The 19714-nt window shown below is 40.1% G+C and overlaps 1 protein-coding gene across 16 annotated transcripts in view; it reads left to right on the top strand.

Moving 5' to 3' along the window:
* LOC146369221 (ELKS/Rab6-interacting/CAST family member 1-like) overlaps positions 1 to 19714 on the top strand; it is a 156047-nt gene that overhangs the window by 66349 nt on the left and 69984 nt on the right. For 9 of the 16 annotated variants that reach the window (XR_014797314.1, XR_014797317.1, XM_084909639.1 and 6 more), the window contains 4 exons: positions 4239 to 4374; positions 6947 to 7078; positions 12354 to 12407; positions 15975 to 16135. Coding sequence is in view for 11 of the 16 variants with exons in the window: in XM_084909639.1 (XP_084765765.1) it covers positions 4239 to 4374; positions 6947 to 7078; positions 12354 to 12407; positions 15975 to 16135 (483 nt within the window). In the remaining 5 variants the exon portion in view is untranslated. The remainder of the gene's footprint in view (positions 1 to 4238; positions 4375 to 6946; positions 7079 to 12353; positions 12408 to 15974; positions 16136 to 19714) is intronic. The other 7 variants (XR_014797315.1, XR_014797318.1, XR_014797316.1 and 4 more) reach the window with 1 other exon arrangement.

Raw genomic sequence — 19714 nt, 5'->3', positions numbered from 1 at the left:
CAATAAGCTGCTGACAACATTCCCCAGAGATTTTGTTTTATACTAACGTGACAGCATCACACAGTTGCTGCACATTTGTCAGCAGCACATACATGATGGTAATCTCCCAATCCACCATATCCTAAAGGTCTTCTGTTAGATTGAGATCTGATGACCATGGAAGCCATTTGATTCTATCAACTGTATTCCCTTTTATGGTGCCTTTACCTTTAACTAACCTACCAGATAAAAGATCTACTGTACTGTGTCTGATTTTTATTTTTTTGTTTTGTTTTGTTTTAATGAACTACAGATTATTCAGTCAAGATTGACAGTAACTATTAGTTCCAGGCATAACTTCTAACTTATTTTGTTACCTTGTCTTGTCTGATAAAGAGGTTTTCAGCTGTTCTCTTATTCACAAAGGGGTCACCACAGCAGGTAGCTCCACATGGTTGATTTGGCAGATTTTTATGCTCCTGACACAACCCCAAAGACATTTGATCGTTATAAATTACATCTAAAACCATTTAGAGGGACTGTAACATACAGGTGCAGCATACTTGTGAGGATGAATTTCATATTAAGTATGATTTATATTCACATGATAATCATTATAGCATAAAAGCTTGTTTTGGCTCCTTCAAGGAGTTTGGAAAGAAAGGAAAGCACTAGATATGGAAATGACAAAAGAGGGAGATTCAAGAGCTAGGGAGAGGAAGAGAATATAGAAATGGTCTATGGTCTGATGAAAGCATTTTATCCAAAGGAAAAAGTTATGTTGCATTTGGAAAGGAACCCCGAAAGAAAAGAGAAGCGGTACATTTGTTCTCCAACATTGGCTCAGTGCAAATAAATAATTGCTTTGCATGCATGTAATTATAATGCGACATGCAAAATATTGGCATGTAAGTGGGAGGAAATGGATTTTGCAAGCAAGAAAATTTCAATGAGAGAGGAGGAGGAGGATGAAGTTGGTACGGTTTGATGCGCATGTGTGATAGTTACAAATGCAAATGACCGACATGCTAAAAAGCAAGCAAAGCAAGTGTTTAGCATTAGAAAAAGTGAAAAGACAGGGGACCGAGTGTTGAGTCATTAGGAAACGCCAAAAAATAAAAGTCTATTTCCACATGCGCGTACTCTCACATATGTACAGTAAATGCAGCATGAAGGTCAGAAACCTCAGAAAGCTTCCTGGAAATCCTCCAATAGGAACATTCCTGCCTGTTTATGACCTGTTACACACACATGGGCGTATAGCACAAAAACATCATTCCCAAACATATTCATACAACTTTATTTCCCAATCATGGTGCAAAGTTAAAGGAAAAACACAGATAATGCATGCTTACTACATCTGCCTTCTGTTTAATATTTGAACCCCTAAAAGCACATGAGGCACACATGCATGCTCTTTAACATACACGCACATCTTAGCACACTAATGGTTATTCAGTGAGTGCTAAACAGCCAGGTGCAGCAGCATAATGTTGGCTCTATCATTAGATTTAGTCTTTTTTATTACAACTTTACAAATTTCTCTGGACAGTTTGGAATCAGGCCTTCTGGACCTTTTAGCAAACACATAGAGGATTTTATAATACCTTCTACTGCCAATAACATTTCTCAGCCTTTCTGGCAATGATATTTGATGGATTACTCTCATTATTTTTAGCTAGTTTAAATTAGAATAGCAGCTAGTTTGTAGCTTAAAGAGACATGAAAGATGAGAACGATGAAGGAAAGGTTGCAATTGAATGCAGACTATAATGTGTGTACAACTCTATATGTAAACAAATAAACCTGAACTCATTAATTCAGACAGATGTTTCTAACTAAAGTAAACTGTGGGATCACAGATGTGCAGAGTTAAGCTTGGAGATTTGTAGTGCACAGACTAAGGTCAAAGGTCATGTGAACCTGTTTACACCTTCGGAAACAAAGTATGCAGTTTACGGCTGGTAAAAAGGATTTACAATGAGAGCAAACGCTCTGGATTCCCCTCACTGGAGGTCTTTTTTACTGGCAGCTGCAGCCACAGATATGACGATTTATCTGCAAGCCTGTAAAAACTTAGAACAGGAACACACACATATGCATAAACATTTGTACAGTGAAAGCATGCCTACTGTGCAAAATGTAAACATAAAAATGAGTCAAGGACATATATAGTATGAGAACAATGACTTTTATTGAGTTTGATCGCCTTCTTTTGTGCTGGTCAGCGCTTTAGTTTTGTCTTTGTTGGACGTGTGCTGGTTTCATGGAAATGTCAGTGTGTATGCGCTGGCAAATCTATGCTTACACATTCACCCTTCGTGTTTGACTTATCTTTCATCTATGTCATGATTCAGTAGACCTTGTTAAACCTTACTGGCATTAGCTTGAGTTACTCCACATCTGTGTATGTCTGCAGCATGAAAGGTATGAAAGGTCCAGATCAAGTCAAGCTGGTGTGATAGCCGATAGTTCTGTGACACAGTCACAAAGGCTTGCAGAAAGCTTAAACAGGGATTAAACTCTTCGAACCATTCTTCTCCCAGGAGGAATTACTCTCCGCTGTTTCTCCGTCTTTCACTATCGCTCTGTCTCCTTTCATTTCCCAGATGATGATTTAGACTCTGCTTCCCGACACACGGTAATCCCTCTGTGAAAAGACCCCCGTGCTTCCCACCGTGCAGAAATCAAAAATGTCATCTTGTCATTGATTCATAGCTTTTCATTGAATTTCTTTACTGATCTGATCTGTTATAGAAGCCCAAGGGAATTTTATTACTACATTGTACTGCAAAGAATCGCACAGTCTTACTGTATCACCCAGACTTCTTGCCTTTAACTGTAAACACCGGCATATTCAGGCTGTCTGTATACATGTGGGTATGATCTGGCTGAGAGAGTTTTTAAGATCTGTTAAAGTACAAAGCTGGAATTTCGTACTTTTGCCTATTTGCACCTGTTTTGAAATTACATCATTCTAAACAGCAATTTCTCAGTGTGATGCCATGAAGCTTTTCTAATTTGGGCTTTGGGTTTGTAACGACGTATGGTCAGTAATGCTACCCTTTTCAGCAAAGTATATTTTAGGTAGTCTTTATTTTAGGGGAATTAGTGCAAAAGGATGGTCTTGAACTTGTGGATATTCAACTTACATTATCAGGATCTTAGAGACAGGTAAAGAAGGAAAAGAATGATTTTCTACAGCCAAGCCACATTTCTGATTTTTTGTAATATCACTTAGATTTTACATTTTATTTGGACACGCTCTGGAAACTAACAAAGCAAGCTAGCAGAACTACAGTTACACACTCGCATAAGGTTAGCTAGCTGCTATCACTAACTTTGATATGGGTGAGCACTCACTGTAGTGATCAACTGAAGCTAAGGTGGCAATAATCCTCTCTGCCTTAAGTCTTGTGACTCCCGTGTTCAGACATGTTTTTCTTAACCATGGAAATAATTCTGTCATCTCCCTCCACGGAGGAGGTCATTTGTTTTGGCAGTGTTTGCGTGCGTGTCATTTTGTCTATAAATACGATAGTTTGCAAAGTTTTGGATGAATTCTGAGAGGACTACTCTCACTTTAAAATTTCATGTGCCTTTCTTTCAAATTGACCCCACAATATCAATCTTTAAAGAAAGAGAGAGAAATGGCTGCCTACTGTAGTCAGTTAGAGAACTGTTGTTGATAATATGATATAATAAGCTCAAGTTATTAATTACAAATAGATACTTATTATTCATTATCTATTTCTACATAATATTCCTGTAATCAAAATAAACTTGTCATGCAGCCCTTTGCTGGTTGTTACTACACTGCAAACATCTTAAAGGACATTTAAAAAGAATAAAGAAAACAAAGTGATATACAAATATACAAAATATAATACTACTCACTTAAAAGTAAATATGGAGTTTTGCGCTCTTGAAGAGCTTCTTGTTGATTTGTCATGAAATACCAAGAACAGGCCTCATCTGACCATGAAAAGCTTGTCAGTCAATTGTCCAATTATTTTAGAGCCTCTGAAAATGGGGCACTATGGATAAAAATGCCTCTAATTTCCAAAAAATGAATGCAGAACTTTTATAAAAAACCCTTGAATTAAAGCTGAAGTTCTGTGCTTTCTGCATATTGATTAATTTAAAATCAACTGTGGTATTGTACAGAGCCCAAATTACAAATCTCATTTCTATTTTTAGCCTATTTTTTTTAGAGTGGTGACTGTGGGTTTATTTTGTATTTTTCTGTGTCTATACAGACAGATGAAGGACCAATCAAAGAAGGTGGCCAACCTGAAGCACAAGGAGCAGCTGGAAAAGAGCAGGAATGCCCAGATGATGGAAGAGGCCAAGAAGAGAGAGGACAATCTGAACGAAAGCTCGCTGCAGATAAAGGTATGCAGGGGGAGGATGAGGAAGCAGGAAGGAGGAGAAAGAGAGCTGTAGAAAGTTGGAGGGGTGAAATGAGAGGGTGAAAAAGTTTTTCCCCTTCTCGGTGTCCTTTGAATATTTTGTGCTATAACAACACTGTATCATCATAATGTGACAAGGAGCAGCCTAAGGCAATGTCAAACTTTTTCTCACACACACACATGATGCAGCTCTCAGTCGGGGAGTGTGTGAGAGGGATAACTGAAGAGGATAATTGACAGGGAGAGCAGATAGAAGATGGAGAGAGAAGAGGTGAGGAGATAACAAATGGTGGGAAGAGGGGAAAAAGTTTGATAAAATAGGTGGAGAGGTGATTAGAGGAGGAAGAAGAGAGCTGCCAAATGAGTGCTGTGGGGTTTTAAAATGGTTCCCGGGATCTGGAAGCTACCCCCCCACCCCCCAACTGTGCTGGGCGTGTCAGATGAACATATGTGGGGTGATTACTCTAACTTCGGTTTTCTTCATATATCTGCAGAATGTAATTTTTCTTTCAATTCACTTTTCTCTCTTTATAATTTCATCCTTTCTTACTACCATTCCCACACTTCCTCTATTCCCCCCCCCCCCCCTCCTGTCCATCTTCCTCCTCCTCCTCCTCCACTTCCAGTAATTGTTTACCTCAGTGGCCTCTCTGATTATAGGCAGATGAAAATACTCAATGCATATGCGTATGCACCCTCTAGCTATGATTGATCTTTGGTTAAAGGAGTTCAAAAGTTGTCATTCATGTGTATGCGTGTGGTTAGGAGATGAGCTGATGGTTGTGTGAGTCATTCAGACATATGAGACCGCAGTGGTTACAACCATAACTGGTGTGTGTCAGTGCTAAGTCATTATGCACAGCTCAAACAGCACTGCAGACTGTAAATGGAATCTGAGAGTAATTCAGACAATAAATTTCATTTAATACAAATAAGAAGTTTTGAATTAAAGTCCATCTCAGTCTGCATAGTTAGACACCAAGTAATGTTGGAACACTGACGACTGAGATTTTCAGCACATGTGTTGGAGATGTTCTGGAGGTTTGTTCATGGCCACTGTAGTGTCCCCTCCCTCTCACCCCGTTCCCAGTAGTTATTCATTCAGCTCTAATTTAACCAGCAAAGTCAGTTGGCTGGCAAGAAGAAAAATAAATCTTATTTTTGGGGAATTGGTGGGAAGTTCATGTTGTCATTTTATTAGAAACAGCTTCATGTGTGATCACAATCGTCTCAGGGAGATGGAAATCAGACTTTCTTGTTTCTGAGTCTTTTATTCTGGTTCTGCAAACATGAATGGGAGGGGGTGTCCAGGGTGTTTTAATCTAGGGGCATGCTAAGCAGCTGCTTTTACAGAAAATTCAGAGCACGTTGTAATTATATGATGGATGTCAAACAAAACCAGATGAGTTAGCCATGTCATTTACTCACACATACAAAATTACTAAAAGACATTTGTAGGTACGTTGTGATGCGAAGAAACTTCTGAGTTAAGAAAAGTTATGATGTATATTAATCGACCACCTGCCTAAAACTGTGGTGCCCATGCAGCTCTGACCCACTGGAGAATGGATCTCTGGCGCTGTGTGGCACCGGGGCGTTGGGAGCACAACCTTTGGGTCCTGCTTGTTGTGGGGTCAGACCTCCACGGGTTCTGCTTGTTCCAATTATCCTAGGCCACATGAGCACTTCAGAGGCTTTTTTAAACCTCGCTCAAGCAATTTCTGAGCAGTTTTTGCATCGTCTTTAGCCTCAGCCTCATCCCATGGGGACATGGCATTTTGACTTTTCTTGCACATCATTTAGTACGTAACAACTGCATGTTCAAAGATGAAGCTTAGCTTTTATACTTATTAGATCCAACTACTCCAAAATAGCTTGGAGAAATTAAAAACACAATCACACTGGCATCTTTGTGAGCCACAAAGATTGCTCTAAACACTCCATTTAATTCCTTTTTAATATGATTCAGTTGTTACTCTTGGCTCTGTGTGAAAGTGAGACTTTTATATGGTCATCTCGAGGCACAGTCAGAGCACTGATGCCTCATCTGCCTGCCACTCAAATCTTGTGTTAGTGAGAAACAGCCAGTCAGAAGGAAAATTAGCTTAAGTAGAAACAGCTTGATTTAGGCATAGGATGGCTAAAGGGTTGCACTAATTCCCAATATAAGACAAATACGATGTATTGTGAACTAATAATAATAACAAATGTAGAACATAGGTATGTGAAAATTGTGAAAATCTTAATTTTAAAGCACATATATCTGGTTTTATATATGTCCATCACTCACACATAGAATAGATTTCTATATATATATTCTGCATTTAACATTAAGGGTCCCCAGATGATGAATCCCACTAAGTTTAGTGACTTTATTCTCTATTCCCATCATAGCTACATTTTCAGTTTTGACTGAAAAGTTGCTGTAACTTTTTAATGGATTTGCACAAATTTGGTTCAGACGTTCACGTCTGAGACAAGATTATTTGTTCTAACTTTTGGGATCCCTTTTTTCATCTACTAATACTCTTTTCTTCCATACGTTTGCTTTGTAGGACTCTCTCCGTCAGAAGGAGGAGCGCATTGAGGAGCTGGAGGAAGCGCTGAGAGAAAGCGTTCAGATCACAGCCGAGAGGGAGGTGGTGCTCGCCCAGGAAGAGCAGGCACGCACACAGGCCGAGAAGCAAGTACGGTCTCTCTCAGTTGCTCACGCACGCACGCACGCATGAAACTGCATGTATAAGGACCCAAACCTTTCCTTAAACTCAACCCCTATCAGTTATTTTCTCAAACAGACACAAATGTCCTCACTTTTGAGGATTTTCCTCATTCATTCCTTTACTTTGTGGCACATTTGGACATATGATGAAAAAACATATCGGCAAACATATTTAAAGCTACATAAAAACTCTTTTTGACATAGCTAAACATCGCAGTGCCAAAAGTGGCTAATGGCAGTAGCTGTACACTTGCCAACTGAGCTCATTCAGGTGTGGCTCTGTGTGTGTGTGTGTGTGTGTGCGTGTTTGTCCAGTCACTCTTCATTTGCAGGGGAGGTAAATACATCTCTATTTAAAGAACAGCTTGCATTTTGTCCACTTTAGCCTGCAACACACAAACAGCTTTTTCAAATGAAGCGCGCGCTGACCACTCCAATTTGTCATGTGTTTTATCTATATTGAGGCACTAAGGAAAGCTCATACCGGTGTTAAGGGAGGCTCAGAACGGAAGGGTTTTTGGTGAATTCAACCTCAGACCACAGGGAGTCTGCATATGTGTTGTTCCCCTGGGTACCAGTGACTTAACGAGCCCATAGAGATGGGAAATGTTCCTCAGTGCCTGGATGCGTTTTGACAAGTGGGAGAAAAAAACTGTGTGGGCTGTACGGATGAAAACTGCCCTGAGAAAACACGGTCGGCTGTAGCTGTTGGCAATGCGGCTGGACTCCATTGTTATTACTCCTGCTAAATGTTGGCTGCCTGTTCTGGCTTTTACTTACCGGACTACTTCTGGACCGACATGTAAAGACGGGCATGCAAACAGATGTTTTACTTTTGAGGTATTTTGCTGACATCCTTGCCCGCAGTAAATGTTAATGAGCACCAGAGCCAAACAAGTAGCAGGCAGAGAGATGGAACAGAGGAAAGACAGATCATGGGCAAAGTCAAGCAGATAGACGACACCGGCCTGGGGGACACACGATAGGTTATTATCCGGAATAGTAATTACAGGTGAAATAAGACGTAGCTCTTTCAGATCCATGTGCAAACAAGAAGTGTTGTTTTTATGTTTCAGATTCTAGTCAGGATCGGGAAGTTTTCAAAGGTGCTTAGTGCAACAGGAAAATATGTTTAAGGTGATCTGCACGACAGGTTGAATTTGCCTTTTGATGTAATGATGCAACCAAGAAGAAATAGCATTCTGCATTTAGATATTTAACTCTCTGGGATTTTGTTGCAAGAAACGAACATGTGTGAATATCTGATATTCTAATTAGGAAATGTAATTTATTGAGTTTTATTCTAAAACCATTTGCTGGAGCATGGCTCAGGTAGTTGACATTTATTTGCTTTCCCAGCAGTATAGATGCCTTTTGTGGTGTTTGAACATTAATAAATCTTCATTTTGTATTTTACCAACATGTTATCATACTTGCCAGTCAAATACTGGTTCTTCTGTGTGTTATCCGTAAGGTCTTTTCCATTCTTTGACACACTGCCCATGGCAACATTGAATGGTAATAAACTCATCACACAAAGTAAAGAAATCTGTATTTTGTGGAACACCAGCGTGAAGTTGCCCTATGGCACGGGCCCCATCCGGATCACCCGCTGTAGCAGGGTGCTAGCAGCACCAGGGGTACCAGAAGCTCAAAACAAGAGTCAATAGCAGAATAAGATGTTTGGTTTGTTTGATGGAGAAGTTTTGGGAAGTTTTCCATGGCCACAACCCACAAATACATTTTCCCCATAGATATGGCACCAGTTAAGGGGAAATAAACAGGCTTTCCAATGGTATAAGACTTACTGCCAAGAAAATTGTTACAACAAATAAATAATCGACCAAAAACATTTCCTTAGTTTTCGTGATAAGTTTAGATACCAGCCTGCTTTTAAGGAATGTAAATGTCCACATTCAGGGGTTGGTTGGATGAATGGTGATGGGTTGAATCATCATATGTTAAAGTTTCATTGACTGCACTGATTTATTGATGTTTTTTCATTTGGACTTGCTTTTTAGTTTTCCTTTCATTCCTTTAATCAAGATTTAAGCACTAAAAGCTGCATGGTTAGATTTAGCAAAAGATTGTTATTATTATTATTTTCAGGAGAGACCTAGCCTAGAGAGCGGTAGAAGTTACAGCACAAACAAAAATTAACTCTGCATGTTTAAAAAAAAACTTATATGGTGTGTTTGAGTGCGTGACAGGCCGGTCTCACTGGTGAGGAAAGCTTTTCAAAATGCCAAAACAGCAATATTTAATGGCTGTTTTTAACTGTAGGAATTTTCTAAAGCCCTCAGGAACCTTACATTAGTTTTAAACAAAGCTAAGAAAAATTATTAATTTAGCTCTTTTCAGTACAGTCTTTTCACGAACCACAAGAAAAGCCCAAAGCAAAGTTCCTTGGCTAGATTTTGCAAAGCTAATCATCACTCATTGGTCAAACACAATCCTCGCTGCTGTTATTAGTTGGCTGGACTTCGTTCACACAGTGAGGAAGCACAGAAAGCCACAAGTATTAATATTAGGTCAATGGTTTGACGTTTCATCTAAGCAGAGAGCTACAGAGAGAGATGAAGATGGTGAACAAGAAAAGCAAACACATTTTTTCTTTTTTTACAGCAGCATCATTGCTACGTGGGAGACAGGAGTTCTTTCTTTTTAATCTTGATGTGTTTCTTTTATGATTTAATAATTCTTTTATTTAAATTCTGTCTTAAAATTCAGCCTCAAAGAAAGTCCCAGAGTCCTGAGTTTAATGGTTGCTTATTTCCTGGAGCAAAAAAAAAACCTGAAAACAAAATTGCTGCTTAATGTCTTTACTGTAATTTTGCTAAGCTATCATAGTTCATTTGGCTGGAAAAACTTCAAAATGCTACAAGTGACAGCTTTAATTAGATAGAACAGAGGCCATTTAGGCCAGGACAGGGTCCTGGAGAGTGTCCTCGTGTTAAAATGCTTCAGTCGAGAAGGAAGGAGCAAAAAGCGTCAGCGTGTGGTGAATGAGTGGAGATGGCAGCCAAACACTCCTGCAGCCCTCTCCCAACAGCACTAACTCAACCTTTCAGCACAGACATACATGCACATGTGGATGTGGCACTCGCAGACAGTGCAAGTAATATGCAAGACGGCGGACCACATACATGCATACTTATTTCTTTAAATGCACACGCACAAACACGGCAGAAAGAAGTGCTAACTGCTATTTAAACAGTACGCCGGCGCTGCACAGCGTTGCATTCAGCTGGAGCCAGATGGACCCAAGTTTGGTTTTGGAACTGGAAACTCGCCTCTGTCCCCACAAGTAAATTGTAAATAAATATTTTGGTGTTTCTTTTTTTTACAACTGCGTCACTGCAATTAACCTTTCACATAATAAATTATAAAATGATGACAGAGGCAGACAATTTCCTCCCTTAATGAGGCCGGCCTGTTCAAAGGCACACACACATCACTTATTATGGGGTTGGCACACATGCGTACACACGCATATGCAAATGCGGCCAAACCAGGGACATTTATACTCGCATCCTGACTCCATATTGGGAGCCATACACACAACTTTTATGTCCAGCTATAGAGACAACACGTGTTTGCATAGTTGTAGGTGTGTGTGTGTGTGTGTGTGTGTGTGTGTGCGACTGTGTGATGAACAGGGTTTTTCCGGCATAAACACCACATAAAAATATTGTTAACTTTTTCTGCAAGACATTAGTCACTACTGTATTTGTGATCGCTGAAGGAAGCTGTGTTTTTGTGTGTGTGGGGGTGACAGAGAAATGAGTCAACAGAATGACACACCATGTCCGTCTCTTCCGAAACCAAAGACAGACGTCTTCTTCTCCTGCTTCCCGTCTTTTATTAACCACACAATTTCAATTCTTGAACTCAGTGCACCTTCTTTCATTCATACTTTCCTATGCTTAAAATAAAAGCTGAAATCACCCTTATTCACACACGGAAACACTCTCAGAACACTGAAGGGGTTGCTGTCCATTCCCAGCCAGACCTTGTCTCTCCTCGCACCCTCCCACCATCCCCCCATCCACTAATCGTTTTTTAATGATGATCACGCTTCTCTCTCTTCCTCTCTCTTAACTCCAGGTTAGTATCATGTCCCATCTTTTCCTTCTTACCCCTAACAAACAACCCTCTTCTATTGTCCACTATCTTTCTGTCTTGTCTGAACTAGGGCTGTGCGATATGACGAAAATCTCATATCCCGATATAAGAATTCTATCGTCCCGATAACGATATAAATCACAAAAATGTAACATTTTCTGTAAATTCTGTGAATCTCGGGCAGCTCGTCTTGCGGGAAGTGTTTCCAGCTGCGCGTCATGTAGCTGGAGTCGAGTGTTTTAACCGATGCATGAAACTATACATTTTTAGACATAAGTTGCAATGGCCGCCGTTTTCTTTGTGAGTATTTATTACATGGCGTGCTGCGGGGAAAAGCCTGTTCTAACGTTTGAGTCTAAGGTTTATTTTTTAGCACCTGGCGGCTCTTTTTTACTTCTCATCCGTAAATAATCTGCTCTTTCACGTGATTCAGATTATTTTGGAAAGTCTCAACAGGATCTTGAGCTTTATTGTGAAAGGTTTATGTGGAACATAAACAAGTGGACACGCGATGGTGTTACCGTCGTTGTTGCTAACCACAACGCATAAAAACAGGCGCTTGTCCGTCCTTAGTGTGGTTATATTAAATATAAGAGAAAGAGTGAACTTTAATAAATTAATATAGCCACTACAGTGACCATCAAAACGATGAAAAATATTACCGTAAACAGTTTATGTTGCGACACCACGAAACAAACGATAGCGTAAAATGAAACGATAGACGTTTTTATATCATCATCCGATATATATCGTTATATCGAACAGCCCTAGTCTGAACTGTATTTCATGTTGCTGCCTGTCTGTGTCTTCCTTCTTGTGCATTTTCCTCTGTCTGGTTGCTTCTCTTTCATCAGCTTAGCATTTGCTTCTTTTGCATTTTTTCTCCCTTTCTTTTGACATCTCTCGCCACAAACAATCACTTTTCTTTTCTTCCTTCTTTTTCTTCCTTCGGCTTCCTTGATTTGTCTTTGCGCCTATCTTTTCATTACCCTTTGTATTCTCCGCCTTTCCTCTAGCAATCCCTTTACTCCCATTTTACATCCTTATGTCCGTCTCCACCTCCTTCACTGTTGTCATTCCCTCTTCTCACATCTCTTTCTCTGTTATTTTGTATGCAGCTCTCTCACATTCCAATGCATGAGTTCATCACAAGCGGATTTAGGTGGTCAAAGGTAACAAACAATCATCCCATACCTTGCTCGTCTGCTTTTTACATTTGTTCATCTTTTAATTTTATATTAATTTTTATTATATTTCCTTAATTTTTTACAGTAAGTTGTAAATAAAAAAATTAAAATAAAAGCCATTTAACAAAAGCTTTTATTGGATCTGTTCATTTTGATGAGATAACAGATGCAACTTTGATGGAAAGTAAAAAAAGTAGTATTGTATTGATAAGACTTTGATTTGTTAATTGGTAGAAATGTTTTGGGGCATGCATACGGTACACTATGAATTAGTTTTCTTTTTTCAGTGGCCTTATATGGGTTTGGATATGAAGAGACATATTTCAGTCAGGGCCACTTCAGTCAAAAGAAGTTTGTCATTTCCTTCTAATGTGGGGGAATTATGTTGTACTGGCATACGTTGAAAGCCATTTAGGCATAATGCAGGGAATGGATTGGGAGGGAATCTTTAAGAGTGTCAGCTGAGCCTTCAGCTGCTGAAGGTGCCGTGGGGATCAGCTAATGTGCTGGGACTGCAGCTGAGCTTGACTTTGTGGCCTGCCTGAACTAACACTATGCCTTTTCTTTTTTCTCTGTTTTTCTGTTTTTTTGTCTCAGTTCCCGTCTTATTCTTCCGTTCTCATTCCATCACCAGTGTGTTCTTAATTGCAAATTAAATCTTAATGTACTTATGCAAAGCTTTTCACTACAAGTCCTTCATACTACAGGGAGTGCAGAATTATTAGGCAAATGAGTATTTTGTCCACATCATCCTCTTCATGCATGTTGTCTTACTCCAAGCTGTATAGGCTCGAAAGCCTACTACCAAGTAAGCATATTAGGTGATGTGCATCTCTGTAATGAGAAGGGGTGTGGTCTAATGACATCAACACCCTATATCAGGTGTGCATAATTATTAGGCAACGTCCTTTCCTTTGGCAAAATGGGTCAAAAGAAGGACTTGACAGGCTCAGAAAAGTCAAAAATAGTGAGATATCTTGCAGAGGGATGCAGCAGTCTCAAAATTGCAAAGCTTCTGAAGCGTGATCATCGAACAGTCAAGCGTTTCATTCAAAATAGTCAACAGGGTCGCAAGAAGCGTGTGGAAAAACCAAAGCGCAAAATAACTGCCCATGAACTGAGAAAAGTCAAGCGTGCAGCTGCCAAGATGCCACTTGCCACCAGTTTGGCCATATTTCAGAGCTGCAACATCACTGGAGTGCCCAAAAGCACAAGGTGTGCAATACTCAGAGACATGGCCAAGGTAAGAAAGGCTGAAAGACGACCACCACTGAACAAGACACACAAGCTGAAACGTCAAGACTGGGCCAAGAAATATCTCAAGACTGATTTTTCTAAGGTTTTATGGACTGATGAAATGAGAGTGAGTCTTGATGGGCCAGATGGATGGGCCCGTGGCTGGATTGGTAAAGGGCAGAGAGCTCCAGTCCGACTCAGACGCCAGCAAGGTGGAGGTGGAGTACTGGTTTGGGCTGGTATCATCAAAGATGAGCTTGTGGGGCCTTTTCGGGTTGAGGATGGAGTCAAGCTCAACTCCCAGTCCTACTGCCAGTTTCTGGAAGACACCTTCTTCAAGCAGTGGTACAGGAAGAAGTCTGCATCCTTCAAGAAAAACATGATTTTCATGCAGGACAATGCTCCATCACACGCGTCCAAGTACTCCACAGCGTGGCTGGCAAGAAAGGGTATAAAAGAAGAAAAACTAATGACATGGCCACCTTGTTCACCTGATCTGGACCCCATTGAGAACCTGTGGTCCATCATCAAATGTGAGATTTACAAGGAGGGAAAACAGTACACCTCTCTGAACAGTGTCTGGGAGGCTGTGGTTGCTGCTGCACGCAATGTTGATGGTGAACAGATCAAAACACTGACAGAATCCATGGATGGCAGGCTTTTGAGTGTCCTTGCAAAGAAAGGTGGCTATATTGGTCGCTGATTTGTTTTTGTTTTGTTTTTGAATGTCAGAAATGTATATTTGTGAATGTGGAGATGTTATATTGGTTTCACTGGTAAAAATAAATCATTGAAATGGGTATATATTTGTTTTTTGTTAAGTTGCCTAATAATTATGCACAGTAATAGTCACCTGCACACACAGATATCCCCCTAAAATAGCTAAAACTAAAAACAAACTAAAAACTACTTCCAAAAACATTCAGCTTTGATATTAATGAGTTTTTTGGGTTCATTGAGAACATGGTTGTTGTTCAATAATAAAATTATTCCTCAAAAATACAACTTGCCTAATAATTCTGCACTCCCTGTACAAACCAGAATCACTATCACAAACCTGCACATCGATGACACATACAGCCTTTAAGTCTGTATCTTTCCCAAGGACAGGAATAAAACCACAGACTTTGATTACCTTTGTTTCGATCTCCTGAACCTGACACCGGTGTACACAAATGTATCACAATATTAATGAGAAAACAACAGAGAACAACTTTCTGAACTCTGCCTTTCTGCATCACCGTCAGTGCTCTGGAGAGAGACTAAAGGAGAGAATGAGCCAGAAATTAAGATCATAGTGGTGGTGGAGAAGATGCTGAATCCCATTATAAATATCAGTCATAACACACATTTCTTTATGGTGACTTGTTTGCAGAAATGTTTGAGCCATCTTTCTTTACAAGCTAATCTGACGTTCAGAATCCATGTATGCAACCTAAACCATTCATACACATCTACAAATAAACATCTGTAGCCAAAACAGACACGTTCATTCATCTTGTGAAAGCAACACTTTGTTTGGCTGTCTGTGTGTATGCGTGGCTCCATAGATTTAGTAAAGATATCCAAACATGTAAAGATCGGATGTGTATACATAACATGGCTATCCAAATAAAACTAAGGGGAAATAAGAAGAGAAGATCTCACTGTCTTTGTGGTTCAGGTCAGAAGAACTTCTTCCACATGGCATGTAATATTGTCTGAGCTCAGCAGTGTTTAAAGTACTATCCAGGGTGCCGTATCTGACTGTAAAGCTGTGAGGTTTTTTTTGCAAAATAAATAAATATGTTATTAAATTACAATCTCAGTATAAAGCAGAGACTGCACATTAATTTGGCTGTAAGGTCTCAGAGACAATGCTTCAAGTTCACTGTTTGTCTTTAAGCATTCAGAAAAACAGCGATGCAAGACGAATTTATGCTAATTTAAAACTTTAGAGGTGTGTAGTATATAACTAGGAAAGGAAAGAAAAAGGTTTCCAAAGAGAAAATGTGTGTGCTTGTGTGTGTGTAGTGGTTACGTCGTTGAGAGAAATCCACACTGACCTCACTCACATTAAACTGACAAACTGATATATGCCCAGTGAGAGAGTGGGACACAGAATATGTATCAGAGAAGAGCGGGAGAAAGAGAAACAACTGAGACAGGGGAAGGAAAACAAGGAGGAGGAAAATCAACACACAGTAGGTCACATATGCACCGTAATAGACGACACGCTCGAAGACATAAAGACTAATATGTGCAAAAAAAAAAAGGAAAGGCGAGGAAAAAAAAATGAGCCAAAATATTTACACTGTGTTAACTTGTATGTGTCAGGTGGAGGACCTGCTGGTTGCTATGGAGAAGGTGAAACAGGAACTGGAGGTGATGAAAGCCAAGCTGTCATCAACTCAACTCTCACTGGCTGAGAAGGAAGGTCACCTGACTTCGCTGCGGGCCGAGAGGCGGAAGCACCTGGAAGAGGTCCTGGAGATGAAGTAAGAAGAAGTCTTTCTCTCCATCTAACTGAAAAAAATTTAAGCTGTTACATTTGGTTACATTTCGTGTTTCTGTCCTTTCACGCGGCGTACGTAAACGTGCACATTGCCTCATAAAGGTTATGTTCATTCAGTTTTATTCATTTAAGTTTTCAGCCATCTCATGTGGCTGCGTTATAGTTTCATCAAAACAGCAAAAAATAACAATATAATGGAAAAATAGTTAATTTCCCTCTAAAACTGTAAAAATGTGACCACAACATGAATGAATGGCGAAAATGATTGTGTGGATATTTCTCAGCTTGCACCACCTTATCACATTGTTAAAAATGTCTAAATACATTGTTGGCCCATTGAGCTTTTAAGGCATATTATACAGTGTGCTCTCCAATCATGTCCCTGATCTTGAAAAGCGATGAAAGAGTTTGAAATATTGTACATCCATCCATCGGCTTCCTTTTCAGGAGAGAACCAATCGCACTTACATTCACTCCCGCATTCACACCTATGGGTAATTTAGTGTTTCCAATTAACCTATCCCCACTAACTGCATGTCTTTGGACTGTGGGAGGAAGCCGGAGTACCTGGGGAGAACCCACGCGAACATGGGGAGAACATGCAAACTCCACACAGAAAGACCCCGGCCTGATGGTGGAATTGAACTCAGGACTTTCTTGCCACCGTGCTGCCCCCCATTGGGTTCATTTAAATTTATATTAATTCTTTTACATGCACATACTCTGCATGGCTTTAGTTTCTGTGCGGGTTAGTGCTCCTTTCTGCTTGGTGGTGTGCCGACTGCCATCCACTGTTGGCAACACACTGACCAGAACCTCATACAAACTCTTGAGTATAAATCATTTACCCAGTGAAATGTAAAGTCTTAGTATGCTTTGTGGGAAGCCAGACTGGGAAACCTGCTGCTTTTAGACATATCTCAACATTTTAAAAATATTTATTCGACTACATCGTTATCTAATAAAAGCGTGGGTGATGTCTCAAATGTCCTAGAAAATATTGATTGCTGTATCATACGTCAATATCCGGTCTGAAAATACAATTCCTAGAGATGTGATTTGTGGTACATTTTGCACACAGCCGTGCTATGTTATTCTCTTTAATGCAGAGGTTAACGTAAAAAGGCTGCATTCAGTTTTAGTTTAACAGTATAAAGTTTCCAAAGTTTCTCATTTATTCTCACTGCTTAGAATTTAAATACAGAACAATCAACTCTTGATATCTCCAGGAGTCTCTTCTGCTGCTTCAGTTTCTATGACTGGTCACATTGACATGATCTTCACCCGGCACCTCATTAACTCTCCCCTCTTATTCCTCCCCCTCTTTCTTCTTTTATCTTCTCTCTCTTTCTCTCCACACTTTAAAATGATATACTTAAGTACTGCGATAATGCAATAACCATGTACCGCTGTAAAGCTCTCGTAATATGATTGATTACATTAACAGACACCTACACAGTCTAACTCAAGGTACGGTTTAATAGATGGGTTTGTAGCTTAAATGCAGCAAAGAGGAGTCCCTTCTGCTATTTTATATCCTCACTGAGACCTTACAACAAGGTCCAGTTTAGTGGAACAGTGCACTGAGCTGAAAGAGATGCCAAAGAGACTGTCAGCATGCCCTGTCTATTTAAACAGATTGTGGGACAGTCAACTGTTGGATCATGGGAAATGAGGGCTTCCATTGTGATTTAGTTTTCCTGAACTCCAAGTTTGCATTTTTATTTTTGTTCTTTTTTAGGGAGACAGTGTGTGTGTGTAAGTCTATGCATGTCCATTCACAGTCCAGGTGAGCAGAGTTACGGACCGTTTTATTGGTGTAGCAATGACTCGTGTGATTATTGCAGGCGTCAGTGAATCAGAATGTGTGGTGTTGTGTTTGCATGAAATTGCGTCTGTGTGTGCGCGCACGTGTGCAAGCGCACTCTTGATTGATTTACCGATGTCAAGCCCTATCTAGCATTTCTTTTATACATACAATGACTTCATGATGAATATTTACGTAACAGGCACAGACGTTACGTACAGACACACATGCTTCTTATATCCTGTACACAGTTACAAACAGAGAACACACAAACACATATTAACGTCATATAAACACACACATACACGCTGACCACCCCATAAGTATAGAGTACCAGGCGTTTTTCACGGTTCAGAATCGTACTTCTGGGCATGACTACACACAGCAGTAACAGCATGATGACTGACTGCTGAAAGTTAAAAAAAGAAGTTTCCATGTTACTTGTTCAACGGTAAAAAAACAAAACAAAAAGAATTTCCAAAAGTTGATTCTGTTCATCTGGACGTAGCGTTTTGTGGTAGAAACATTTCGTCACTCATCCAAGTGACTTCTTCAGTCTCAGCTGACTGCAGGTTTCCCCAATCTCATAAACAGTACATTTCCATAATGACTGAAACCAGCCCAGTGAAGGAACAATGGGCTGGGAGGTCAGTTCCTTAATCTTAATTATGCAAATTCTCATGACCATTGATCAACAACCACTGACCAAAGCCCACTGATCAATGGCCTTGAGTATGGCTGCAATCACAGCATTGTAAAATGGCGAAAGATGTACCCTTAGGCCCCCTCCTCGATTCAGAGATGGTCTTTCCCTTTTCACGTAAATGGCCTCCTTGACTCTGCGCTCAAACCAGCGTTCCTCCCTGTCCAAGATGTGTACATCCTCATCCTTGAAAGAGTGTCCACTGGTCTGTAGGTGTAAATAGACTGCAGAGCCTCGGTCTTAAAGGTGCACCCTGTTTATGTATTTTCGGTAAACCATACAGACTTGGTGTAGACTCCCCTGGGTATAGCCTGTGGTACGAGGTCCGGTCAATAGCCTTGTCTTGTTCTAACTGCTTCAGACAGTCTATCAGCCTCTTCCTGTAGCCACTTCCTGCGTCTTGTTTCAGGGGCTCATAAGTATTTTCATCACTGAGTAGTGACAAAATGTTCTCATGATAGTCTTTCTGGTTTAGCAATACTGTGCACCTCCCCTTGTCTGCCGGAAGGATGATAATGTTGTTGTCATCACTAAGTGATGTGAGTGGCTTCCTCTCCTCCATGGTGATGTTGGATGCTGGGGGCTTTGCATTGCTGAGACAGGCCGAAACTTTCGTCCGTAGTTGTTCTGCTTCCACTTCTACAATATTGTTGTTACGAATTGCTGTTTCTGTGGCTGTGATCAGCTCCACCAAACGCTACGTCCAGATGAACAGAATCAACTTTTGGAGATTTACTTACCTGGATGACTGAGCATGCATCAAGACAACAAAAAGAATTACTGTTAATCAGAGGCTTTAAAGATAAAGATTCCTTTATTTTTGCTATATTATAGGGAAAATCCTTTCTTCCAAAATCCAATGCTCACTTTTGAAATTCACCAGGTTATTGAGACCAGGGATGTCCAACTCATTATACATCGTGGACCACATGCAACCCACTTTGGTCTTAAGTGAGCCGGACCAAAGAAACTCTCCTTTCCATCACTATAAGGACGTTTAACTGCGCATTAATTACCTTTTGTGAAAAAACTGAAATTTCTATTGTATATAG

Source organism: Perissodus microlepis, chromosome 17, assembly GCF_051167445.1.
Source record: "Perissodus microlepis isolate ML-2025 ecotype Zambia chromosome 17, ASM5116744v1, whole genome shotgun sequence".
NCBI lineage: Eukaryota > Metazoa > Chordata > Actinopteri > Cichliformes > Cichlidae > Perissodus > Perissodus microlepis.
The sequence above is the reverse complement of the archived record's forward strand: the minus strand, read 5'-3'. Positions and strand labels throughout refer to the sequence as shown.